This window comes from Lutra lutra, chromosome 8 (assembly GCF_902655055.1).
Source record: "Lutra lutra chromosome 8, mLutLut1.2, whole genome shotgun sequence".
Lineage (NCBI taxonomy): Eukaryota > Metazoa > Chordata > Mammalia > Carnivora > Mustelidae > Lutra > Lutra lutra.
This window is the reverse complement of record NC_062285.1, coordinates 133,237,266-133,263,810: the sequence shown is the minus strand read 5'-3', so window position 1 is coordinate 133,263,810 and position 26,545 is coordinate 133,237,266. Positions and strand designations below refer to the sequence as shown.

The 26,545-nt window shown below is 56.9% G+C and overlaps 1 protein-coding gene across 1 annotated transcript in view; it reads left to right on the top strand.

The window, feature by feature from the left end:
- MYH9 (myosin heavy chain 9) overlaps positions 1-26,545 on the top strand; it is an 88,473-nt gene that overhangs the window by 40,135 nt on the left and 21,793 nt on the right. The window contains 16 exon segments of the mRNA XM_047741016.1: positions 7,311-7,338; positions 8,141-8,234; positions 12,190-12,282; positions 12,690-12,753; positions 13,281-13,379; positions 13,741-13,884; positions 14,871-14,966; positions 16,003-16,121; positions 17,868-18,020; positions 18,997-19,170; positions 20,490-20,513; positions 20,515-20,664; positions 22,640-22,754; positions 25,018-25,211; positions 25,496-25,617; positions 26,349-26,418. Of these exon segments, the coding sequence (XP_047596972.1) occupies positions 7,311-7,338; positions 8,141-8,234; positions 12,190-12,282; positions 12,690-12,753; positions 13,281-13,379; positions 13,741-13,884; positions 14,871-14,966; positions 16,003-16,121; positions 17,868-18,020; positions 18,997-19,170; positions 20,490-20,513; positions 20,515-20,664; positions 22,640-22,754; positions 25,018-25,211; positions 25,496-25,617; positions 26,349-26,418 (1,739 nt within the window).

Here is a 26,545-nt window from a genome sequence, read left to right as displayed (position 1 = left end):
TGGGGCTTCAGGAAAACGTCGTGCCCTCGGGAGGTGGCCTTCTGGTGCCACTGAAGGGGTCCTCTGTCCATGTGTGGTCGGGACCCTGGGGTGGGGGTTGCACTATGACCCGCAGCCCCAGGCCCAGTGGAGCCGATCCCGGGAAGCTGCTTGCTTGGGGGGCCCCCCCAAGGAAAGCCCTGTCCTCAGAATGAGGCTGCTTAATTATAACGTATTCCTGTCTGTTGGTCTCATGTTGGTAAAATCTTTCTAGAAGAAGAATCAGTGGCTCATGGATCCTTTTCAAGGATTCAGCTTTATTTAGGCTTACTTTTCTGTTCGGTGTTTAATTCAACCCAGTAGGCCTGCTGTGCTCTGCTCGGGGCCACCTAAAGTGGCGGACAAGAATAAAGTGCCCTCCTGGAGCCCTGAAATTTTGAGGGTGGTTGAAAACGTGGCTCAGTGTCTCTGTGCACCTCCCCTGCTGAGGCCCCCCCCACCCCAGCCAACCAAAAGTCACCTGCAGAGTCTGTAACGGCTGAGACGAGTGTGTGTATCCTCCCTGGGCGTGTTCCCCGCTGCCTATGGACGCCGCTCACCAGCCGTTTTTCCTGTTCTCTCGCGTTCTGGCTCCGAGACTCCAACAGACCCTCATGCCAGGAGGTCAGGATTGAACGTTGGTGTGCTCAGAGAAGAGGGTTGCTTTCCTTCTCCTGCCTGATTGCTGGAATTAAGCTGTCAGATGAGAACAAGACTGATTTTCTAAAACTAAAGGAGAAGAGAGCTGAAGTCTGCAGGCGTGAAAGGGAGGATTCTCTAAGTGGCTTCTGTAAGATTCCTTTGGTCTTGACCAAGGCTTGTCGGCCCAGAGTCCACCTTTGCAGTAAACTCTGAGGATCGTTGGTGTTCTGTTGGCTGACAGCCCGCGCTGACCAGGGCCCAGAGTGTCTTTCCAGCCAGACTTTGTGACTTGATGAAGATCTATTCTCTGCCCTGAGTTGGTGGGCAAATACAGTAGGGCCAAGGTCTAAGCTGAAAGCCAAGGGCAGAGATCGTGTCCCAGGAACAAAGCCTGGCCTAACAGTTACCAACACGCTTCTCGCTGCATTTGGTGGCCCCTTCTTCAGGCGACTGGAGCCAGTGGCTTCTTGAGGAAGCATCTCCTGGTGCCATTGCTGTTCATCTCCTGGCAGGGATTTTCCTGCATTCCTGGAAAAACTCCTCCCAGGGTGGCATTTGGAAAAGCCAGCTCTGTCTGTGCTCTGACTTGGAGCCAAGTGTGTCCTGAGCTCTGCCTGGTGGTGTCCACCGTGTTCCCAGCGTCCTGTTGTCCTTCCTTCCTGTGCTCCCTTAGTCCCTCCCCAATGGCCCAGCCCTCTGCAGAGCCGTGAGCTGGGGCTTGGGTGGGACTCAGCCGGGCCCCCCTGCCTTTCTCCTGTTGTTCCCTGAGCAGAATGTGGTTTAAGAGCAAGGCAGGCTGACCTCCCAGTGTCCTGGTGGCATTTGCTGTGGGCTCTCAGCACTCACTCGTGACTTTTGAATTTCCCTCCACCCTGACAAGCCTGTCAGAGCTGTCCGCAGCAGCCCCACACAGAACGTTCTTGCTCCCAGCCCCACCCAAGGACGAGGTGTCTGAGTAGCCCGCAGTGGTTTCTGGAGGGTCTGCCTGTGCACTGGGAGTTCACCTGTGTGAGCAGCTGGGTGCATTTTGGCCTAGAGAGGGCCGGTTAGGGGCCTCACCTGCCCTCTGCCATAATGAGAGTTAAGTGCAGTCCCTGGGGCTTCTAATTATCGAGGGTGCCTGATGGGGGAGGCGCCCGTTCTCGGCCTCCTGCAGTGAGAGCCGTGGGCCTCCTCGGTGGGGTTCAGACATGGCCTCACCTGGGGGAGTGTGTGGGTGGAGACACAGGGCCAAGGCCGGCTGCTTGCTGCCTGGGGTGGCTGCTGATCCAGCACCTCCCTGGTCTGGGGCTAGCTTTGTGCCGCAGAGAGAACAGAGCCAGCAACCACACAGTGTGCTTGGGAGCCACTGGCGGGTTGGGTGGCCTGGCGGGCGGGCTGCCTGAGGCTCCGGGACACTGGGGACCCTGAGCCTGTGCTGACACGGAGCTTCAGTTCACCGGCTTGCTCACCCCTCGGCTGGCCCCCAAGCACCTGTAGCCCGCGCTCGTGAAGGGGCTGAGTTTGCAGGGTCCCCAAAACACTTCCTGAGAGAGTGGCCGGCTCCTTCTCCACAGCACCGGGGCAGGCCTGCTGGTGGCCCAGGGCCTTCCCAGCCCCAGATTCTGAGCTTGAACCTACAGGTCTCTCCACGTTTCAAACTTGGTGAAAGGCTTTTGCATTTTGGCCCACAAGACCCTGACACTCGTGGGGGTCTGAGGAGAACTAACCTTCGGAGTCCAGGAATGGGCCCTGGGCAGCCCGGTGCTTCCTGTGCCCGGCGACGGGGAGCAGGGTTCACACAGTGGGCGACCCCAGGGTGGTGGAAGGTTGAGGCCTGTGTGTCATGGGTCACCCCACACGGGTGGGTCACGCAACCTGAACCTGCCATTGGCTTTGCTTTTTTCTTGGCCCATGTCCGTTGCTCAAGAGGCCTGGTTGACCTGAAGAGGAGTCCCGGGGGCAGGGTGCTCTTCCAGGTGTGACCCCAAGAGCAGCCCCTCAGGAACCTCGGGAGGCCTTATCTCAGTGAGCATTTGACGAGTCAGTCCCAGCAGCGGCTGGTGGTGGACCAGGCCCAGTCTTTTCCTTTTGTACTTCCTGTCGGGGCTGATGTCACCACCCTGCAAGCCTTGTGGCCTTTTATGGACAAGAATTGGCAGCTCCTCTTGTGAGGAAGTGAGCAATAAATAAAGTCCCTAGCCTAAGTCTCTACCTGGGGTGAGATACCTGGGGTCAGGTTTCCCCTCCTCACACCTGAGCTGGTCTTCCGGAGCTGGCTAGAGACACCTGTCTGCGTTGGATGTGTGTATCAGTTCTGAAAGGCCTTGGGACATATGGGGTTTAAAATAAAATCAGAAGAGGGAATGGCCTCATCACTGAAGATATAACTTAAAACCTTTTTTGTTGTTCTGTGAAGGGTGCACGGTGGAGAGCTCTGGAGGTGCAAAGGGCCTGGGGTTGTTAAGGACAGTGTTTTCAGGGGCCTGTGCTGTACCACGTGCTTCAGGCCCTGATGTCTTCCAGTCCTTGGAGCAGCCCTGCTGGTGAGGCCCTGGCCTCTGATTCTGAGTGGTCACGGGGCCAGTCATCTCCAAGGGGAGTACAGAGCGGAAATCGGAACCCTGGCCCCTCCCTTCTGTCACCGCTCCAAACCCCTGGACAGTGGTCATCTGAAGTGTGCTCTGACGAACCCTGTCTCCACCACCCAGGCAGCTCTGGTATTTGTCTTCTATTCTTCCAGTGGGGAATTCGAGAAGATTTTTTCTGAGGGAAGGCTGCTGCTTCCAGTGAAAAACCATGATAGAGAGATTCATAGGCCTGTCTCTACCCAACTCCCACCAAGTTAGGGACGGGGAAGGCAGGGGCTCAGGGACCGCAATCAGGCTGATGCCTTCATCCCAGCAAGGAACCCGTTTCCCAGAACTGGATTGTCTCTGCTGGGTGTACTCCCATGGTTCTGGGCCATGGGGTTCCTGTTTGGCTGGCTCTCTCCTGGTGTGGTGGAAGGAAGGGCCTTTTCAAATAAGCTTTCGGTCCTTATGGGCCCAAATAAGGACTTCAGTCAGAACAGAGCGGGCTGACCTCTGGCGTGTCTGTGTGCGCAGCGAGGTGACAGTGTGGGGAAGGCTGAGGGAGGGTCCCTGCTGGAATGCAGTGGGGGTGTGGCAGAGTAAACCGAGTCAGGCAGAAACCTTTCTGGTTGCTGAGAATTCTGATGGTTCCAGTACCCAGAACAGATGCTTCTGAGCTCAGGGACAAATCCAGAAGTGCTGGGAGAAGACACACACACAAACCAGGGACAGTGCCTGCCTTGTCTGCTGCCTCGGGTTACTGTGAGACCACAGGATAACAGGCCCAGACCCACTGTAAGAATTGAGAAGACCTTTCCAGACTTACGGGGTCACGGTGTTCTTCACTGCAGGCAGGTGGAATTGGGGTGCCAGGTGGTCAAGAGCTGAGGAAATGAGGGGCCTCCATCGGTTTTCCTCTGCAGAAACATTTGCCCAGAAGAGTATTCTGGTGTAAAATGCAAGTATGGGCGTGTTCCCTTTGAGTCTGTGCTGACCCTGGCGCTTCAGGGGTTGGAGGTGAAAGGTCAGGAGAGGAAGGACTGGATGGAGCTGATGGAGGTTGCATAGAGTTTGAGGCTAGGATTGGAAATGGAAGTGTGTGCAGGCCTCTGTGTGTGTACACGCGCACACAGCTGTATGTGCGACTGTGTGCGCGCCCAGAGAGACGTGTGTCTGTGTGCATGCGTGTGCATGCTCGCATCTGTGTACATGTACTTGTGCGCATCTGTGTCCGTGCGTGTGTGTGTCTGCACACGTGCGCCCGTGCCCCCGTTTGTGTGTGTGTGTGTGTGTGTGTGTGTGTTGTGGGCTCTGCTGCTTCCTGTTGTTCAGCAATCCAGCATCTGACTCCTCCTCACACAATTAGAGGAATTCCAGCCATCCCAGGGACGGGGCCTGGACAGCCCTGGGAAAACGGTTCCTTCTGGAAGGGATGGGAATGTTTCCTTTTATGGTAGCGTCGGCTGCTGCTGCCTTAGGCTTGCCAGCACGAGCAGGTACATTCTTGCCCGCTTGTGGAGCGGTGACTAAACGTGCCTGCAGCTGGGGCCGGCCCGGGAGGAGGGGCGGGGGAGGCAGGGGCCGGGGATCACGGCCCTGTTCGCTTCAGACCTTGCTGGTCGCCACACTGACTGTGGGGGGCAAGTGATGGAAATGGCCCTGTCTTTCCCAACCCTTTGCCCCCACCGCCTCCCTGTACCATCTGTCTGAGGAGAGTCAGTGGGAGTTCCTCCTGCCCCCGCCGCAGGGTCTTGAATGACATTGCTTTGTGGGAAAGTTGAGAGGGGAGTGGGGAGCGAGGTTGCTGACCGAGGCCTGCTCTGAGCAGGTCCGCAGTGGTGCCCCCGGTGTGGGGTGTGTGCACGGAGGTGCCTGGCCGAGTTCCCTTGCACAACCGCCCCCCCAGGGTTGAGTTCTTTGGGGGCTAGAGGGAGGGCTGCTGAGGAGGGTGGGGGCAGCTACAGCTCATGCTGAGTGTGAGGCTTGCTTTTGCCTCTTTTTGTCTGGATGTCCTCTTTCCCTCCAGAGTGACCCGTAGTCAGGGGAAGAGAGATGGTGGCAAATGCCTGCCCCTGTGAGCTCGCAGAGAGGGGCACGTTGGAGGCCCTCCTGGTGAAGGGGCAGATGACCTAGCTGAGTGGTGTCTGTTGGTGTTGAACAGTAAATCATCTCCTGAGGCCATGCGCACAGGAAGCCATGAGTCACTCCCCGTTGTCCCATCCTGCTGGGGCCCTGGCCGGCCAGCGGCAGCCAGTGAGCATGTCCTTCAGATCACCAGCGTTGGTTTCTGTGCAGTACCGCCGCTGAAAACGGGCTAATCCTCCTCCACTACTCCTCTGCTAGTACTCCTCTATTACCGCTCGACTAGTAGGGCTCTGTTACTCCTCTGCTTGTAGTCCTCTGTTACTGCTTGACTAGTAGTCCTCTATTACTCCTCAGCTAGTAGTTCTCTGTTACTCTCCCACTGGTAGTCCTCCTCTACTCCTTGCCTAGTACTCCTCTATTACTGCTCGACTGGTACTCCATTACTGTTTGACTAGTAGTTTTTTATTATTCTTTGCTTAGTACTCCTCTGTTACTTCTCAGCTAGTACTCCATTACTCAGCTAGTAGTCCTATTGCTGATTGACTAGTACTCTATTATGCTCGACTAGTATGCCCAGTACTACTCCATTATTGGTAGTCCCATATTAATGCTCGACTAGTAGTCCTCAGCTAGTACTCCTCTGTTAGTCCTTGACTAGTACTCCCACTGCCCTGGCAGTCCAACCACCACCCACCATGGCGACTTTACAACAGACAAGTTAATAGCAGCCATTTGCGAATTCATTCTCTTGACTTGCCAGGCCTACTTCATCTGTTATTTCTGTTTTCTGAGCTAATCCTGCCAGGGAACCAGTAGCATATTTATTTTATGGATAAGGAAACCCAGAGTTGGGATTGAAATACCTCACCATGGGACTCCTGGGTGGCTCAGTCAGGTGGGCGTCTGCCTTTGGCTCGGGTCATGATCCCGGGGTCCTGGGATCGAGTCCCGCGTGCAGGTCCTTGCTCAGCGGGGAGCCTGCTTCTCCGACTCGGCCTGCCATTTACCCTGCTTGTGCTCTCTCTCTCTCTCTGACAAATAAAGTCTTTGGGGTGGCGGGGAGGAAGCACCTCACTGCAGCTCAGATGTTAGTAAGTAGCCTGGTCCTGGGTTTGGCTGGTTTGACCTCAGTGAGTTGCGGGTATTACACGGGGCAGGGTGAAGAGGGGGAAAATGAGTTTGTCTACGCAGTTACTGCTTAAAAGTGGGCCTCCCGCGCTGACCCAGGTCTGCCCACACGTCCGTGGGCGTCTCTGTCAGCCTTAGCTTTCGAAGCGTGGACGCTGCCGTTCTTCCGGCGCAAGGGGACTGCGTTGTGTCAGTCCTTGCCGACAGGGTCACAGCTGGAGACCGTTGCCCAAGGTTCCTGATAGCCAGGCCTTGAGACCCAAGTTGTCACGGAGACCGGTCAGAGGCTGTGGTGCTGACAGGCTTCTGTTCCTCCCCAGATGGGCGGCATGGAGCACCCCCCACGTACCAGATGCCACACGGGGCTTCTCCCCGCCACAGAGGGGCCTGGGGCTCCAGGAACCGGGGCCTACATGCATCGTGGTGGTGGCGGTGGCAGTGCGGGACCCCGGGGCTGTCCCGCGGCGAGGCCAGCCCTGTCCGCTCAGCCCTCGCCAGCCACTGAGCCAGCGTCCCTTGTTGACACGGGGACGGACGGTGTTTCCCGCACCTGCACAGGCCTTCTCTCTGTCAGCCCGCACCCTGCGTTCCGAGCACCAGGGCAGGCCCCTCCCTCAGCCCCTGCAGACTCTGGGAGAGCTTTCCCCTAGGTGGTCTCCCGGGGGCGGGGCAGGCCACCAGGGTGGGCAGTCTGAGCTCCGGGCACCTGTGCCTGTCCCTCGTCCAGCGAGGCCCTGGGTCGGTGCGGCCGGCCGGTGTGCGGGGGTCCCCGCGAGGGTGGCAGGCTGGGCTTTCTGCTCCTGCAAAACGGGCAGCTCTTCAGAAGCCCGATGGGGAGGCTTCTGCCTCGAGCAGAAGTTAACCTGGATATTTCCTTTGTTTCAGACCGAGAGGACCAGTCCATTCTGTGCACGTAAGTGTTTCCGTCTGGGGGTGGGCCTTGTGTCACCCCAGGGTCTTCTGGCTCGGAGGTCTCCTCCCGAAACCCAAACCGGGCTGGCAGGGAATAGTCCTAGTCCAGCCCCGCCCCTTCCCCAAGGGATGGGCCCTAAGGGAGTAGGTTAGCTGCTGGCAGCCCCGTGGCCTGGGGAAGCTTTATTTCAGGCCGGAGACTGGCTCGCCCTCCTCAGAGAAGCCTGTGTACAGTGTGGGGAGGTTGGTAGCAGAGGGGGCCACGAGTCCTCATCAAAGCAGGGTTGGGAACGGATTGGCCCCTCCAGAGCACGTCCCTTCTGGCTCGGAACGGTGGCTTTCTCAACCTGCTCCGCTGTAGGCACCGGGGCTGCTCGCCTGGGTCCTCTGAACTTAACAAGGAGATAAATAAACCCCGTTGCCTGCCGGGGGACTTGACGGTACAGAACATTCCTCCAAGTGGTTTCGAAGGGACGTGCATAAGTGCCTTTGACTTCGGAGTCAACAGTTGCCTAAAACTCATGCCGGAGACTTTCGGACACACAGGCGGCAAAGTGACCAGGGCGGGCGGCGTGGACGAATGTCCTGCTTGCCGGCCGGCCTCCAGAGGGCCGTGGGAAGCGGCCAGAGTGAGGATTCCGGAGCTTAGCACTTACCTGCTTCTTCCCTTTTTCTGCCACTAGGGTTGGGTCCCTCATTGACATCCAGCCGAGTTGGGGGTGGTGGAGCGTGCGTCGGGAAAGGGACGGACTTCAGGGATTTGGCCACTTCTCCCCTGAGAACTTTCTTGCCTCTCTTGGCAGGGGTGAGTCTGGAGCCGGCAAGACAGAGAACACCAAGAAGGTCATTCAGTATCTGGCGCACGTGGCCTCCTCACACAAGAGCAAGAAGGACCAGGTGAGTGCAGGCTGTCCTCCCACGGAAGCGCCTGATCTTCCCGAGGAAGAGCCTTTAGTGATCCGTGGTTTGGAGCGTTTCGGGGATCGGAGCAGAGGCCAGACCCACTCCTGTGGCGGCTGCAGCTTGGCGGTCCCAGGAGTGGGCCCGGTGGTAGCCAGTCCGCTTCTCCCCCAGCCTCCTAACTTTCCGAGTTGCGGCGGAAACGGGAGACCACCGGCGTTTTGCAAAGCCGGCGCTCCTGGCTGTTGGGCCTCCGCCCCCGAGGTCGGAAGAGAGATTCCAAAACTTGGTTCTCAAGTTGATGGAGACCTGCAGCCTCTCGGGCAGGCCTGCTTTGGAGTCCCCGCCGCTTTTCCCCGCTGTTGAGATGCCTCTGGGAGGACAGTCCCCCAGGGAAGAGAGGAAGGGCAGTCGGCAAGTCATCTCACTTCCCTTTTTTTCCCCCTCCCTCTTGATGGATTTTGGTCGAACTCAGCAGTGTCCTCGCTAGGTGAGCCTTGCACGTTTACTGCACGTTCTGCACCGGGAATGCGTGTTCTGCCCATCGTGTGCCCTTGGATTATGTATTTTTTTTTCTGAGCAGCTTTTCACTCCACACCATTGTCACTTTCTGCGGCTAGACCTGTTCTCTTAGGCTCGGCTCACTGTCTCGGGAGAAGGGGCGGGGTGTGACACACAGTGACCTCTCGTGCACTCTCAGATGTCTGCTCCTGCAGAGCGGGGGTACGGGGCTGCGTCTCTGAAGCTCTTCTCACAAATGGTGGCTGGGCCCCGAGCTCTCATGTGAGCACGGCAGCCGTGAGGCTCCGTGCCGAGCCCTGACCAAGGCGGAGTGGAGTGGGCATCCGCTCCCCAAGAGCCCCGCGCCTTTGGCGTCCGGACCAGATGGGGATGGCCAGCCCCCCACTGCCACCCCTGTGCCGGTCAGGAGCCACGCCTGGAAGGCCCTCCACATTGGAGCTTCCCAGGGTTGGGGGTGATCCCGTCTTCAGCATGCCCGTGTGGTGCTCTCTCTCTCTCTCTCAAGCACACACTCTTAAGCTTCCTTGTGCAATCTAAGTGCCCAAGGTGTCCCCTCAAGCCATCGGGGGGACCTGCGCCGTGTCCGTGGCTCCCCCTTACTGGGGAGTTGTGTGCAGCGTGTGTCAGTAAGTAGCGGTGTGTGTCCCTTTGCATGCAGACCTGGGGTGTGTCCTGCAGAAATGTCCTAATGAGTACAGTCTTCTGGAATCGCACCAAAAGTAACTTTTTATGTGCCAGACTTCTCAAGTCATTCTGAATCTTTTTCTATGGGGCGTCAGGAGTTATATTTAGAAACTAATAAAGTTCTTCTCACTCCCTCTCTCCAACCCCCCATTTTCCATTCTTCTTAAACACAGAACTGTGAGGTTGGGAGTCCTCTAGCTGTGGTTTCCTGTCTCTGAATTTGCGGTAAAATCCAGCTTCCAGCTATTTATTGAATGCCTAATATGTGTCTGGGTCTCTGGAGGGTGACCTTGGAGTCCCTGCCCTGGAGGATGGGAGACAGAGCAAGAACAGAGACCCATGTGCCTAAGCTGCAGGGCTCGGGCACTCTGCTCAGAGACGACGCGTGCTGGGGGTGAGGTGATAAGTGATAACTTGTCACATCCTATGTCTCAGGTCGCAGTGCGTGACGGGCACTCTGTCTCTGGATGGACAGACTGAATGGGTCGCCTCTGGCTTCCGATTACTGCTCAGGCCCTCCATTGTAAAAGCCACAGACAATTGGGTTGATTTCCTTGCCCGAAGCCGTACAGTGATTTTCCATATGCAGCTGGGGCACGAGATCCTCGAACTTGGTTTATGGCTCTTGTGTTCTGGAGCCTGTCACAGCATACAGTGGGCCAGAGCTGTCCCTTGCAGTGACCTGGTCACTTGTCCCAGGACTGCCCCCCGGAATGTCCCAGACTTCACCCAGGCTGGTAAGGTGCAGCTTGGGAAAGGGACTTTCCAGTTGGACCTCCGTAGCCTGAGCAGTGACCGTTGGCCCCTCTTCCTCTTTCTCCCTCTGTTTTTTTATATACTAGTTGGAAGCCACTGGCAGAAGCACCACCCAGTGAAGCTCTTCAGAATCCATATGGGTGATTCTAAATCTTAGAGGAGTATAGACTACCAGCAGGACCTCCTTATGTCATTGTATGCAAATACTGTTGAAAAATAGAGGTGTTTTCTGTGCCCAGTTGTGGGTCAGTAAAGAAGAGCCCAGACGTTAGCCCTCCCCATTGTGTGCGTGGAGCTTGGCTCTGGCCTCCAGAGCGGCTGTTCCCTACTTGGCCCGGCGGCTCCACGTTCCACAGCAACAGCGTGCGGTCCCAAAACAGAGACCTTAGCTTTGCTTCCAAGTCGGGGCTGGCGGCGGTGGGCTCTGGTGGGGACCGTGCTCCCATCCGTCTGCGGAAACAGGAATGGGAGTGGCTCAGCCAGCCCGGCAGCCTGGCCTGTGCCGTGAGAGGAACGTTTTAGTGGGTGGGGGAGCAGTGCTCATCCAAACCTGGCTTCGCAGGCCCCTCCCAGCCCATTTGGGGTGTTGGGGTGGGGGGCACGTCCTGGGACTGCTGGTGCCAAGCACACACGGATGGTGTGTCCAGTGACTCCGACCCCTGCCCCTCTACGTGGCTCTGCTGACCTTCCTTTACTCATCTCTGTGGCGTGAAAACAGAAGGCTCCCGTGCCCTTGCGGGGAGCCTCAGCCAAGGATGGCTGTTGGAGGAGGAGGGCCTCCTCGGGCCCCTTCCCGCCTCTGTTGGGCTTCCAGCGCTGGCTTGGGGCTCTGCTGACGCGCCTTGTCTGACACGACTCTCATGGGAGCTCCTGCTACTACCAGTTTTCCCTTTCATCACTCACAGGCAGCCGTTCCCGGAAAATCCTGGCTCGAGTCCAGCCTCGCTAATAGATACAAAAGCCGGCCTGGCCCCTAGAGAGAGCCCAGGTATTAAGGTGAATGAGAGCCGAATTCTTCTCGGCCAGAGTCAGTTATTGCCTCATCTGCTCAGAAGGTGATGGCCGCTTCCAGAATTGATGGAACCTGACAGGGTTCCATGCAGGGCTGGGGCAGGGCGGGAGATGTGGCAGTGAGGGATAGGTATGAGGTAGAAGACTTGAATCAGTACCTGCTTTGCTGATTAAGTGCTGGGTGACCTCGGGTAAATCATGTCTGCTCTCTTGACCTGTGTTTTCTCTTCTGTGAAATGGGACCACCCAGTTTGCCTAACCTGAGACTCACGAGGACCCAAGGTTAAGAAGGAGTAAGGGGGTGTTTTGTCATCCACTGCATCCCGTGAGACCACAAGTAGAGTTCATCAATGTTCTTGATAAGCAGTTTGGGACCCACAGTGGGCCTTGTTGACCCCCCAACTCAGACAACTGACATGCTGGCTGCTGGCTTGGGGGTTGGCGGGACAGGGTCCAGCGAGGAAAATTCAGTGTTTGTTAGGACACAGGTGAAATGAGTTCGTGTCTCCTTGTCCTGTGAAAAGGAAAAAAAATGTTGGGTTTCAGGTGGGGCTTAGAGGCACGGAGGGCAGAGAGAAGCCCTTGTACCTAGAGTTGGGGATTCTGTCCCTGAGAAATGGTGCCTCTCCTTGGTTCTCAGTGCTGCTTCCCGAGGCGTCCCCCACAGTTGGTCTGGGCTGTTGTCCCAGGCTCTTGAGAGCAGGGAGAGACACCCACCTTCCCTTTCTAGGGACACGGGTTGGTCAGTCCTGGGAAGTCCGAACCAGTGAAGGTTTCCAAAGGCCTGGTGGGAAGGTTGCTCCCGAGTGACACGGGCCAGGCCAAGGCTGGCGTGACCAGAGCCCGTCTGGAAGCTTCCGTTCCTGGCACGGTGGGCGTGTCGACACGGCTCTGCTGCCGTCCTCCTCTGCCTGGCAGAGCAGGTTTGGCAGCCCGAGCTGCTGCTCGGCCTTCACCGCCCCTCCGGGTTCCCTTCTAGGGCGAGTTGGAGCGGCAGCTGCTGCAAGCCAACCCCATCCTGGAGGCCTTCGGGAATGCCAAGACGGTGAAGAATGACAACTCCTCACGATTCGTGAGTAGCGGTGTCCAGCTTGCGGGGCCCGGGCTCCCACCCAGAGCTCGGTGCATGTCACCTTCTGGCCTGTTGCCCTCCAGTCTGTGTAGCTCTGCATATGTGGCTTCTTCAGCCCAGTGGCAGAAGGCCAGTGGGGGAGAGTAAGGGGTTACCTGCCGGTCCCACCGATTGTCCCTGTAGCCCACAGCCCATTAGAAGCTGGGGCCGGCTCAAGGAGTGGGGGACACTCATGTGCCTCAGCGAAGGGGCGTGGGAGCCTCTTGACCGTGTCCTGGCCCTCTGAGTCCGGAGTACTCAGGCATTGTGGGCACAGGGCCCCTGGCCTCCCAAGTGGGCAGTCTCTTGCTTTTGTCCCTTAGGCTGTAGGTGGGGGGCCTCTGATCACTTCCTCTGTCTTTCCTTAGGGCAAATTCATTCGCATCAACTTTGATGTCAATGGCTATATCGTTGGAGCCAACATTGAGACTTGTATCCTTGGTTAATTGCAGCCGGGGTCCGGGCGGGAGGGGACGAGTCGCTGGTGGAGAGCAGCTGCTTCGGCAGCTCCCCCTCATTATGGGCCTTTTGGGGAGCCTCACCTGCAGTGTTGGGAGGAGTGCTGTGAGCAGCTCTTTGAATCCCGGACCCTGAACTTGGGTGGTCCTTTAGTAGCCAGACAAAGTTGCGCCTTGAAAGGAATGGGATGACAAGACTGTCAGTGTGGTTCCCGGAGGGGCGGGGTCTGAGCAGGTGGTACTCCATTTCTCCCCGGCGTGGGCATTCCAGCCTTGCTGGCGACAGTGTCCTGCTCTCCATCCCAGTGTGAGAAGGGGCTCCTCAAAGACAGGGCTCTGAGTGTGAGATCTGCTGTTCAACAGGCCGTACCCCTCGAAGGTGAGAACCAGGGTAGTTGGTTTTATTTTGCCATTTGCCGCCTGCTCAGGTTCAGTTGCTTTTGGCCGGGGTAGGGAAAGTGCCTTCTCTGCTGCATGCACAGTTCCTTAACGTTTGCAAAGATCTCTTGGAGAAGTCGCGTGCCATCCGCCAAGCCAAGGAGGAGCGGACCTTCCACATCTTCTACTACCTCCTGTCCGGGGCTGGGGAGCATCTCAAGAGTGAGTAGTGGGCCCAGCGGCCTGGCCTGTGGGCTGCTGGCCCCCGTCGGGCTGCACCTTCCAGGTGGGGAATGGAAACGTCACCTCCCAAGGCCTTGGCCTTCTGTTCTGACCATGCCAGAGAAAAGCCAGGGCATTGGAGTCTGGCTCTGTGAGTCACAGGGCCCCGGAGCTCTCCGAGACTCCGTGGAGGGCAGTCTCACATGCTAAGGGGAGAACATTCCTGGCTACTCTGCAGTTCTGGGCCGTCTCAGGCCTTGAGGGCTGCTTCCCATTGTCCCACACTTTGGCGGTCACAGTGCAGCTTAGAGCGCTGGATACGGCACCTCCCTGACCCACCTTTGCCCTCCATCCCTCTCAGCCGACCTCCTGTTGGAGCCGTACAACAAATACCGCTTCCTGTCCAATGGGCACGTCACCATCCCCGGGCAGCAGGACAAGGACATGTTCCAGGAGACCATGGAGGCCATGAGGATTATGGGCATCCCCGAAGAGGAACAAATGGGTACAGAACTGGGCCTCCTGTGGCTGAAGGAGGGGAGGCGGGGGGCTGCTCATCACACACCCTTGGAGGCGTTGGGAGGCCTGGGGAGAGCTTGCCATTGGCTCTGAGTCTGAGGGAGTCCTGTAGAGGCCGGGAGGAAGGTCTTGAGATTGTGGGAAAATGGTACCTCAGGCTTGAGTACCTTAGGCTTGTTTGCTCCCAGCGGCCCCACAGGCATTTGTGCCCAGGGGAATAGGGCCAGGCGCTCAGCTGCTCCGGGCTGGGGTCGTCTCCATTCTTGCTTTGTGTTGGGGTATGGGAAGGGGCCAGGGCTGGGACCTTTGCATTGGCGAGGGGTGGGACATGCCTGTGCCTTCTGTTTCCTCAGAAGGAGGATAAAGAGGCCTGTGGCTTTATTTTCGAAAGACTGGGGGAGAGGGGGAATACACCCTGTTCTCTGGCATGAGGCTTGGAACCACCTTGGCTCAGCCACAGACAGTATATAAATGGTGGGCATGGTTTTGTCTGATAGAACTTCATTTATAAAACTAGGCAGTGGGCCCTGAGGCCAGAGGCATGTTCTTAGTCCAGATTTAGAAGTTTTGGGAGGTTCTGTTTTATTTTGTTTTTAAGATTTTTTGTTTATTTGACACAAGAGAGAGCACAAGTAGGCAGAGCAGCAGGTAGAGGGAGAGGGAGAAGCAGGCTCCCCGCTGAGCAGGGAGCCCAATGTGGGGCTCGACCCTAGGACCCTGGGATCATGACCTGAGCTGAAGGCAGCCACCCAACTGACTGAGCCACCCAGGTGCCCCAGTTTTGGGAGTTTTAACAGAGCTTGGGTCTAAGCATTAGGGCTGCCCAAGCCAAGGTCTGTCTCTCCAGGGTGGTGGGGCCCACCTCATGGCTTGTCCTCTTCAGGAGCCCCTGGGGGAGGGACCGGCCCCACTCAGGGGCTTATTCCAGCCACCCCATCCCCGGTCTGAGCTGCCTTTGATTGTCCCCCAAAGGCTTGCTGCGAGTCATCTCGGGCGTTCTTCAGCTTGGCAACATTGTCTTCAAGAAGGAGCGCAACACGGACCAGGCGTCCATGCCCGACAACACAGGTAATGCTCATGGTCCCGACACCTGGAACACAGGGCCTGAGATCTGGGTTTGGATTTGCTTGGAAGAAGCCTCAGGAATTCCAGCCAAACCAAATACACATTATATGTATATTTATGGCTGGCTGTCGCTTTTTTTTTAAGATTTTAACTATTTATTTGACAGAGAGAGCATGAGTGTGGTGGGGAGCTGAGGCAGAGGGAGAAGCAGAGTCCTCCCTGCTGAGCAGGGAGCCCTCCATCCCCGGGCCCTGGGATTGTGACCCGAGCCAAAGGCAGGCACTTAACTGACTGAGCCACCCAGACCCCCCACGCTCTGTATCTATCTTATCTTTCTTTTTTTCTTTCTTTCTTTTAATAAAATACAAATGTCACCCTGGCATATCCTCAGGGAGTAAGCCTCAGAAGGAGCTAGAAAAGCCCTTGGTCGTGTGGACCAGGGTTTCCCTCCGTTGTTCTGGAGGCTAAACCAGTTGTCCCAGTCAGTAAAACCATGATTTCTGCTCTCGCTCCATCTCCTGCGTGCCTTCCCCCTGAACACGTCAGGACAGCAGACCGCTGTCATCCCCACATCTGTTCCTCCGCCACGGCCGTCCCCTGAGTCACTGCAAATGACCTCATTTAAGCTGTCAGCCCTAATGTGCCCTTCTTGGGGCTTCTGAGAAAATGTAACACATGCGTGTTTGGATTGTAAGAGATGTTCCCAGGGGATGTATGCTGTCGCGCCCCCTAGCACCGGGGCCGGGGTGGGGGGCTGCTCCTCCGAGCCCTATTTGTGGGTAGGACCCACTTCCACACTAACTGTGTGGCCAGGATTGTGCAGAGGAACTGGCCCTGGGCCCCCTGTGAGGAGGGGCTGTGACCACGGGGTCTGAGGGGAGAGCTGGGCGTCGTGCGCAGGGCTGAAGAAGGGCCCAGAGCCAGTTGTCCTGGTAATGATCGCTCAGTTACCGCCTCTCGGTTGAGCACAGGGACTCATTCTCTTGGGTTTAATTAAAATTTCTCGCCCCTCCCTTCCTTACTCTTTGAAAAATCGCAGCTGCCCAGAAAGTGTCCCACCTCTTGGGTATCAACGTGACGGATTTCACCAGAGGGATCCTCACCCCGCGCATCAAGGTGGGCCGGGACTATGTCCAGAAGGCACAGACGAAGGAGCAGGTAGGCCCTCGGGCTGGGGGTTCGGGCTGCTTTCCTGGCAGAGTCACTGCGGTGGCTGGTTCGGGGCCCGGTCTGGGCCACTGCTGTGATGGGCACCTTGCCTGGGTCCCTCATTCAGTCCTCCTAGCAGTTCAGGGAATAGAGTGGTGTTTACCCCCAGCGAGAACATGAGAAAACTGGTCCAGGGAGTAAGGATGCTGCCCCAGGCCCCTGGCTTAGGAACGGCCCTGGGTATGTTGTGCTCCTTTGCATGGAGTCGACATGGGGACTGATTGGCGAGTGTGGAGGCTCGTCCTGTTCTGGTGTAGAGTGAAGGGGGAACTCGCTGTTTCCTAGCACAACTCATTCTGGTGCCGGGACGGCGGCACCCACTGCCCTCGAAGCCCGTGCCAAGCGGCTGTCTCCCCACAGCCTGCTGTCTCGTGGTGAGAGACAGCAGTGTCTTCCCTTGGCTGTGCCACATGGGCGGGCCTGCCTCCCCCAGGAGCTGGAATCCCTCCCCAGCCAGGCCCTTCTGTTGCCACTGGCGATGGGGGGCTTTGAGGTGCTATACCCCACCTTTCAAAAATACTTCAAAGTTCACATTAATGAGTCCTTTTTCCTAGGGGTGTCGTTCCCTGGTACCCCACGGGCGATGCTCAGCAGAGTCGTCCTACCACAGCAAGGAACGTTGTTTTCAAAAGACAACATGCACAATTACTACCAACTGCATTTCCCTAATAACTAAAGAACCTTTATTTTTTTCCATTATGAATGTTTAAGATTCAGAAAATACAGGGGCGCCTGGGTGGCTCAGTGGGTTAAGCCTCTGCCTTCGGCTCAGGTCATGATCCCAGCATCCTGGGATCGAGCCCTGCGTCGGGCTCTCTGCTCAGCGGGGAGTCTGCTTCCCTTCCTCTCTGCCTGCCTCTCTGCCTGCTTGTGATTTCTCTCTGTCAAATAAATAAATAAAATCTTTAAAAAAAAAAAAACCATAAAAGATTCAGAAATACAGAAAAATCTAGATAAAGAAAAACAATTGTCAGAGTCCTAGTCAGTGACAAGTATTGGGCAGCTTTTTATTTCCTGCAAGGTTTTTTCTTTTCTTTTTTTTTTTAATTTTTATTTTATTTATTTTAAGTAGGCTCCATGCCCAGTGTGGAGCCCAACGCAGGACTTGAACTCAAGACCCTGAGATCGAGCCTGGCGCTGAGATCAAGGGTTGGATGCTCAACCAACTGAGCCACTCAGGCGCCCCAGGGCTTTTTCTTTCTACAGCTTAGTTGTCACCCTGGCTTATTTATCGTGGGACTGTTCCGGCATTTGCAGAATAAGAGTGTAATGAGCCCACGAGCCCGTTGCTCAGACAGCTTCGAGAGCTCCCGACTCCCGGCCCGTCTTGGCCCACCGTTAATCTTATTCCCCCCACCTCTCACGTTTGAAGGAGACCTCATACGTCTTACCATTTCTCCTGTAGATGCCTCCGTATGTCCCTTTTTATCTTAAAAAGGATTTTGTGAATGTCTGAGTACTTCATACCGTGCGTGCATTGTCGGGCACCTAAGTTGTTTCGGTTTCGGGTCATTGTAAATAACGCTGCGGTGACCCTACTTGTGCGCGAAGCTTTTCTTCCTATCCTTAGGGCTGTCTCTCTGGGGGACAGCTGCGCAGGTGGATTGATTGGAGCAAAGGGTTATAAGGTTTAGAGGCTCCTTGCATCTGACCTTCTGTCCCCCTGGGCTTGTCCCCTCCCTTCCCCTACCCCAGGCGGACTTCGCCATCGAGGCCTTGGCCAAGGCCACCTACGAGCGAATGTTCCGCTGGCTGGTGCTGCGCATCAACAAGGCTCTGGACAAGACCAAGAGGCAGGGCGCCTCTTTCATCGGCATCCTGGACATCGCTGGCTTCGAGATCTTTGAAGTGAGCTCCCCTCCCGTGCTCTCTGGGCCACCAGCTCCCTGGGCAAGGAGTCTTCTCTCCAGTCCCACGGCTGTCTGAGTGGGCCAGCTCCTCCCTCACATGGAGACAGGACACATCAGCTGGGTGTATCTTAAGCTCCAGCAAGCACCCGTCCCCCCACTCCCCACCCGGGCGGTGCTGGCGAGAACAGGACCTTCTGGTGGGTGCACTGGGAGCCTGCACAGGCAGGTGCTTTCTCAGATGGACTCTTCCAGCAACTGTTAATTGAGTGTCAGACAAGACCTTGTGTCTGGCCCTAGAGACTGAGGTCTGGCTGGAAAAGTGACACTTGGGATAGATCAGAGGTTCTTAGCCTCTGGCAGGTTTCAGAGAGAGACCGTGAACTCTGAGGGAGGCGGTGGGCAGGGGACTTCCCTCTGTTTGTCACTAACATCTCGTTGATGTGACGCCTTTCCTTTTAATTGGGAATTGAGCAGAATTGACAAAGCGCAGTTGTCCTAGCAGTGCTCAGGGTCTGTCTCCGGGGGGAAGCAGACGCTTTCACACCACGGTGGTTTGTGGAGACGACGTGCTGTCCTTCACGCTTGTCTTCCTCAGCCTCCTGGAAGTCAGGGAGCCCGCAGCTTGTACGTGTTCATAAGGAAATACCATGTGTTCATGTGGCACAGTGTTTTCATAATTACATTTCAGCATAACTGTTCTCCTTTCTCAATAGTCCCTCTATTTTATTCACTTTCAAACTGTTCTGAGAGAGGCTTTACCAAACTTCTAGAAAGGTCCATGGGCTTCAGGTAGTGAGGAACCCCTGCTCTGGGTTTGATAAGGGAAGGCCACCTGCGGGTCTGGGCTCCCCGGGGGCCCATACCAAGCTGCCCGAGGGGGTCCATCCTGAACTCCCACCCCACGCTTCGCCAAGGGGCGGTGGCTTGGCGGTGGGAGGCAGGCACCAGGCTGACGTCTCCCTCTCTCCCTGCAGCTGAACTCGTTCGAGCAGCTGTGCATCAACTACACCAACGAGAAGCTGCAGCAGCTCTTCAACCACACCATGTTCATCCTGGAGCAGGAGGAGTACCAGCGCGAGGGCATCGAGTGGAACTTCATCGACTTTGGTCTCGACCTCCAGCCCTGCATCGACCTCATCGAGAAACCAGTAAGAGCCAGACCTGCTCTGACCTCAGCTTGTCACTCCTCCCCTCTGGGGAGGGGGGCCCCATGCCCCGCCCCCTGCTGCACGTTGACATGGGGCAGAGGTGTCGTGTCTGGTTCCGCTCCGTGTCGGTGCCACCTGCAGGACGAGGGCTCGGATCTGGTGCCTGGGGGCCTCCCCCGGCTGCCGACCGGTGGGGGGCTGTGGCTGGTGCCCAACTATCCTGTCTTCTGTCCTGGGAGACCACCCAGTGTTTACCTGAGGGGTGGGCTCAACAAGCCCGTCTTTGTCTTAGAGAAACAGGCGTGCTTTTATGCCGTAGCATCCTGTCCCCAGGTGTTTCTGCTGCCCCGTGGCCATGGGCAGAGCCAGGGTGTTGAATGCTGCTTCCGTTGCAGGTGCTGAGTCTGCCCCCGCCCCCCTTAGGACTAACTCTGCACCAGAGCTGCCAGCCCCCGGCGTTGGCTGTGGGTGCGCAGGAGTATCTGGAGAGCAGCTGGGGTCGCCTGCTTGTGTTTTAGGTTGGGCAGGATGTGCTCCTTCATGGAGCCCGAGCCGTTTCTTGTTCTGGGTTCTCTCTCGTTCCCAGAGTCCTGAGCTGCTGGAAATGCGTACAGCTGGAGTTAACCCTGACATGCCAGTTGCTGGAGGACCTGGGAGGGACCTTGTGCATTTGGAAGTGTTAAGGCAGGGACAGGGGTGGAAACGATTCTTGAGCCTAATGTCAAGCATTTTACTTTTGTGATGAGTTTTTCTTAAATCAGTTGAGGTTTTCAGTGAGCAGGACCTCATCTGCCTTGGAGTCCGCTTAGCCAAGCTCCACAGCGTTTCAGCTTTCCTTGTCAATCCAGCGTGTTGCCGGGGCTCTCGCCACATGGGGTGCACACGCATTACGGGGGGCGGTGTCTCCAAGTGCCCCGGGCGTGCGGGTCATGGCGCACACCTGTCAAACCCACCCTGTGATTTCCAGGGCACGGACTCTGATGAATCATCTGGTTAAAGTATGTTGGCCACAGCCTAGACCTCAGAAGTTTCTTTTAAATTAGAATTTTTTAAGTGGGCTCGGTACCTAGTGTGGGGCCTGAACTCATAACCCTGAGGTCAAGAGTCAGTGCTGTATCCCCTGAGCCAGATGGGTGCCTCAGACTGGAGTTCCCAAGTTGAGTTCTGCTGATGCTTCCTTTTACCCCCTCTGTGGGGGCAGTGTCACCACCTTCTGCTGAGACTCGGGATTCTGAACCCTAACTCTGGCTTCTCGTGAAGGGTATGGTGGGGTGGGTCCCCAGGTCGTACTCACCTGTGGGGTGCTGCGTTTTTCCCAGGCAGGGCCCCCTGGCATCCTGGCCCCTGCTGGACGAGGAGTGCTGGTTCCCCAAAGCCACCGACAAGAGCTTCGTGGAGAAGGTGGTGCAGGAACAGGGCGGCCACCCGAAGCTCCAGAAGCCCAAGCAGCTGAAGGACAGAGCTGACTTCTGCATCATGCACTATGCAGGCAAGGTGAGGCGAGCTCGCGTGCCTGCACCTGCCCAGGGGGAGAGGAGAGGAGACGATTCTGTCCACCCCGAGGGGCAGGGCAGCCCTGGGGGCGGGCCGGGGGATTGGCATCCACGTGGCTCTCCCAGCTCGCGGAGCCCCGTGCTGTGCGCTGTTGTACAGGGCGCTTGCGGCCTGCGTGGATGGCGCTCAGACTGGTACTCAGTGGTCTGGGGTTAGATACATTTTCTGGGCATGGAAGGGAGATCTGTGCTCCAGGCAGATGCTGGAGTTTGAATGAGAGCCTGCCATTCGTCAGTGGTGGGAGTTTGGGTCAGTTAACCTCTCTGAGCCCGTGGTCACCTCATCTGGAAAATGAGTAAGCCCCGCTTTGCGAAGTTATGTGTGTTCAGTGAGCTGGTACGGCCTGGTGCTTGGTGCCGTTCAGTGCTCTCAGCGGGGCCGCTCGGCCTTCGCATGCCTGGCCTCGCCAGGCTGCACTGTCTGCCGTGTCTGCGCCTGTCGTGTGTGTTGGGGAATGTTCAGTAGCACTCCTGGCTTCTACCCACCAGAGGTCACTAGCACTCTCCCTATGTGTGACCAGAAGGTCTCTAGACATTGCCACATGTGGGGTGGGCACAGTGGCTCTGGTGGAGAGCCACTGCTGTGGGTGACAGCTCGGTTAATGGCCAAGGCTGCCCAGCCACAAAATGGCAAAACTGCTCTCGTCCCGACCTGAGGAGGGGTGTCCTAAGTGCACAGAGCTCTGGGCTTCGAATAAAGCCGGTTTCAGCAAGTTCTGTGTTCTTGCTGGAAGCTCTAACAGTTGCAGCCAGAACATGGGATGAGTTGGGCCAGGCCGGCCTTGATGCTCTCACGGCTCTGCTCCCCAGGGGCACCTGGTCCCCATACCTGGTCCCTGCCCACTGCTCGGGGTATGGTGTGTGTGCCCCGAGGGTACCCCGAAGGCCCGGCCTTCAGCTTGTCTGCTTCCTGTGGCTGCTGAGGCACACAGCTCGTGACTTTAAAAACACCCATTAAAAAAAACCAAAAAACCCCAAACTACCAGTGCTGTTTCTATAGTTACCTACGGTAATGTCCCTGAGCCTGCATTCCCACTTCTGTCTTTGTCAGAAATGCCCGTGTAGAGCCACACACAGGGCTTTTATTGCAGTGTTATTTATCATGCCAAAAACCAGTCACACCAGAAAGCCCGCCGGTGCGCCTGAACGGTGAACCTGGCCACGTGCATCCACGCCTGGGCTGCAGGAGTGATGGCTGTGCCTGGCGACCAGGACGCGGTGTCGGGGGCTTCGACACCTCCCCAGAGGTAGCAGGAAGCCAGCATCACACACCGCACGGTTGATGGGCGCCTGTGGGGGAACCTCCAGACGGGGCGGTAGAGGAGTGCTGGCCCCAGGACAGTGGTCACATCTGCACCATGCTGTGGGTTCGGAACAGGGAGGCTGAAGCGGCCTGAGGCGGCCTGCGCTGGGTATCATTCTGGGGTCTTTGCTGTGAAAGTACAGCGGATTTAAGAATGTATTTCAGAAAATAATAATATAAGCTCAGGGAAAACTCAGGTGTCCTGAAAAGTTAAAGCAAAAATCCTTGCCCTGTTCATTAGAAGAAATATTGTAACATTTGGGTTATGTCCTGCCAAAAATTTTTTTTTTATACTTATGTTACCAAATAGATAGATAGATAGATAAATAAATAAAAGAGGATTCGATTATATTGCCACAACCTAAATTTCTCAGCCAGTCCCCCGTTGCTGGATATTCATGTTGTGGGTAGTTTTCTCGCTGTTGCCTGTCCCACTGCCGAGAACGTCCTGCTGTGGCCTTGCCACCCTCCTCACTCCCTCCTTTCTTGGGGAAGGAAATACCAGGTTGAGGGGTGTTCGCGTTCTTAAACTTCCTCACCCATGGGGCTGGCTGGCTTCCGGAGCGCCTGTGTCCCCAGAGCAGCCTGTGACCCGGGCCCCCGACTCTCGCAGGTGGACTACAAGGCTGATGAGTGGCTGATGAAGAACATGGACCCGCTGAACGACAACATCGCCACGCTCCTGCACCAGTCCTCTGACAAGTTCGTCTCTGAGCTGTGGAAGGATGGTACGCCCTTTGCCCCCCGCCTCCTGCCTCCCCATGGCCTTGGCTGGCCTCGGCTGCCTGCCTTCGCCACAGTCCTGGGACGAGGGCCGGGCCTGTGCCCGAGGGAGTGCCACCACGGCCCAGATCCCCTGCATGTGGGTCCCCCATCACACACCCTTCTGTGGTTCCACCTCTCCGTGGCAGGCCGGTGGCTCTGGAATTCTTCTTCCTTGCTTCTGTGGGCTCCTCCTCTCCCTCTGCCTGGTTTTGCTTTAACCTCTCTGTTGCAGAACTACAGAGCACTCAGAGGGCCTATTTCTATCAGCGCTTTCCCTTTCTCCACCTAGAACCAGGTGACTGCCCCCCCGGGGGGCTGACCCTCGTGTGCGGTGCGACACGCTTCTGCTGAGTGTTCTTGCCCCTTGGCTCTCCCTGCCTGACTGTCCCTGTCCCTGCTCTGCCCCCCACTTGTGGGCAGGCTGTCCACCTCGATCTTGGAAAGGGGGGAAAACCAGCATAAAAATCCATATTCTTCTTAAGAGCTGCCCCCTCTCCAAAGGGGGTGCTGTCTTGCTGCTTGGTTGGCTGTGGGCATCTCAGCATGAGGTTCAGGGGTTGCGTGTCCTGTTGTGTGTGTGTGTGTGTGTGTACGTGCGCACGCGCAAAGAGCCTCTGTGCTTTAGTTCAGCACTCTTGGCAAGGCCCTGCTCCTTCTGGGCCCGGCCTCCAGGGGGCAGGGCATGCTGCCCTGAAATGGCTGGTTTCCATGGGGGCACATTCACCCTTCCTCTGAGCGCCTGAGCGGCCTTCACAAGCCTCCCACTCCCAGGAAGCCTTCGGTAGCTAGTGAGGTGGGCCCTGGGTGCTCGAGGTCCAGGATGCCTCCCCCTTTGATGGACCGGTTTGCGGGTCTATCCTCGCCCCTGCTGCTGTCTTCAGAGAAATCCTAGAGCTCTGGCCACAGAGGAGTAGGAAACAGATTTTCCCTCAGAGTCCTCAGCTTTTTTTTTTTTTTTTTTTTTTTGAAGATTTTTAAAAAATTTATTTATTTGACAGAGATCACAAGTAGGCAGACAGGCAGGCAGAGAGAGAGGAGGAAGCAGGCTCCCAGCCGAGTAAAGAGCCCGATATGGGGTTCGATCCCAGGACGCTGGGATCATGACCTGATCCAAAGGCAGAGGCTTAACCCACTGAGCCACCCCAGATCCCCAAGAATCCTTAGCTTTTATATCCAGGAACAGAAGGCTTCAAACTTAAAGTTGGCTCTTGCTTAAAATGGACCTCCGGTCACCAGCCACTTTGGTTGGATTTGCTTGTTCGTTTCCTTTTACTGCGGAGGACGTGGGTCCCCTTGCTCTGGGCCTGCGCCACAGTGCCAACCAAGGGCAATGTCCTGGGAGGGCGTGTGAGATGATAAAGACCATGAGCTAGGAGACCCTGCGAGACATGAGCAGGCAGGGGTCTGCAGACTCCTTGGGACCTCGTCGCTCCTGACACTGTGTGCTGCTCTGGGTCCCCAACCTACCTACCTATTTATTTATAGTTATTGTTAAAGATTTTATTTATTCATCAGAGCGAGAGAGAGAGCACAAGCAGGAGGAGTGGCAGGCAGAGGGGAGCCCTGGGATCATGACCCGAGCTGAAGGCAGACGCTTAACCAGCTGAGCCACCCAGGCGACCTAGGTCCCCAGTTTAGGGGGCTCTGCGCGGGAGGCCCCCAGACAGTGAGGGGATCCTCCAGAGTCCTAAGAACCACGGCAGGTAACTTGCCAGCTCCCACTTTCTAACTCCCAGCCTGTGCCCTTAGGAAGGGTCAGTGTGATTTCAGGGTACTGCTCTTTTGTTACGTTGTTCTTAGTGGGACGTGGAACTGCAGGGTCCTGCAGGTCAAGTTTTAATACCTCCCTAGAGCCTAGCGTAGTGGCCAGGCTCGCTGTCCTGAAATCCGGTTGCGGCTCTGTTACATCTCTCTGGGAACAGGAGCTTGTACGGTGGGCTAAAGATGGGTGGTGAGAATGGGTGGTTGTGGGGTTAGCCTGTGGACCCCCCGCAGCGGCTTTGCAGGCTCTCCAAACCCTTTCCCCTTTCCTGCCTCTTGTGCACAAAGTCAAGTTTGCTGAATGTTTGGAGTTGACCTTCGCCCTCTGTAGATTCTAAGTAGACACGGTCTTGTTCTGTAGCTTCTTCTCCTTCTGTCCGGGTGTCTGTCTGTCTCTTTCCTGTCCCTCCACCCCCGCACTAGGACCACTGGGCACTCATGGGCTTTTTTGGGTGGTCTCTGCAGTGGACCGCATCATCGGTCTGGACCAGGTGGCCGGCATGTCGGAGACGGCGCTGCCCGGGGCCTTCAAGACACGGAAGGGCATGTTTCGGACTGTGGGTCAGCTCTACAAGGAGCAGCTGGCCAAGCTGATGGCCACGCTGAGGAACACCAACCCCAATTTCGTCCGCTGCATCATCCCCAACCACGAGAAGAAGGTGCGGGTGCCTGGCCCCGTCTGTCTCTCTGATCAGAAGTGCTCCCCCTGCCTCCCACCCCACACTGAGAGCCCCGGCAAAGACCCCGTGCAGCTCGGCACAAGGCTCCCTGAGCACGCGGGCTGCAGTTGTGGTCTGCCTTCTGCAGGGGTGCCTGTGGGCTGCCGGGACTCCCACCCCCGGGGGCGTTTACCCCGCGGAGTCCCGAGGGGCCTGCCTGCCCTGCCTCCTTCCGTCGACACCAGGCGCTGACTCGAGACCACCGCGTCTGTCTCCCTCTCCAGGCTGGCAAGCTGGATCCCCACCTGGTGCTGGACCAGCTGCGCTGCAACGGGGTCCTGGAGGGCATCCGGATCTGCCGCCAGGGCTTCCCCAACAGGGTGGTCTTCCAGGAGTTCCGGCAGCGGTGAGCCGGGGCTGGGAGCCTGCCCTTCCCGCGGCAGGCCACGTGGGCGAGGGGGCGGTTGCCTCATCCCCGTGGAGCGGGGTCTGGCCGGCTCCTCCCGTTCTTTCTCTGTGCCACCCTCTGTATGACAAGGGGTTTTCCCATCTTTGTTACCTTGCTGGCTGTCACTGCTTGTGACTGGGGGCCCTGGCACTGCTTGCTACCGCCCAGGCATCTTGGAGGAGAAATCAAAGAGGAATGAGCCAAAGACGGGGGTGTTCAGGGGACTTTGTGGAAGTGGAGGTCTTCCACTTCCTGCCGTGTGCGCAGAGCGGGACATCGATGACATGGTCCTGTGTGCGTCATGACTATGTTCAGTGCCAGTTGCTGGCCCGATGCGGCTCTCTGTTTCTGGGACTGTCCCACTTGTTAGAGGCCCCTGCAGCGCCTTGGGGGAAAGGGGACAGATGTGGACACTGGGCCATTGGCAGTTGGTGAGCCCAACCTAAAGCTTGCCCTCGTGTGACCGAAACAGCTCAGTGTGAGTTTCCGTTCACTTTTTGGAACACCTGAAGGCTGTCTGTGTCACTCAGCCTAAGGAAAGAGCAGGGTGGCATTTGCCGAATGTCTTCCTCCCCTGGGAATCCCATGTGTGCTGTCGTGTAGGGATGGTCCTCCTCTCTCCTGTGCATCCCAGACCCTGTGGAATCCAAGTGAGGAGTGGACTGACCAGGCTTCTCGTTCTTCCTCAGATACGAGATCCTCACACCGAATTCCATTCCAAAGGGCTTCATGGACGGGAAGCAGGCCTGCGTGCTCATGGTGAGTAGAGCTGCTGTTTCTGCTTCCTGCTAGGGCGGGGGTCGGGGGGGTGACACCGATGGTGAGTGTGCATGTGCGTGGCCTGTGCCCGCGAGCCTGGACCCGGCCCTTTTTGCTGGATGACAGC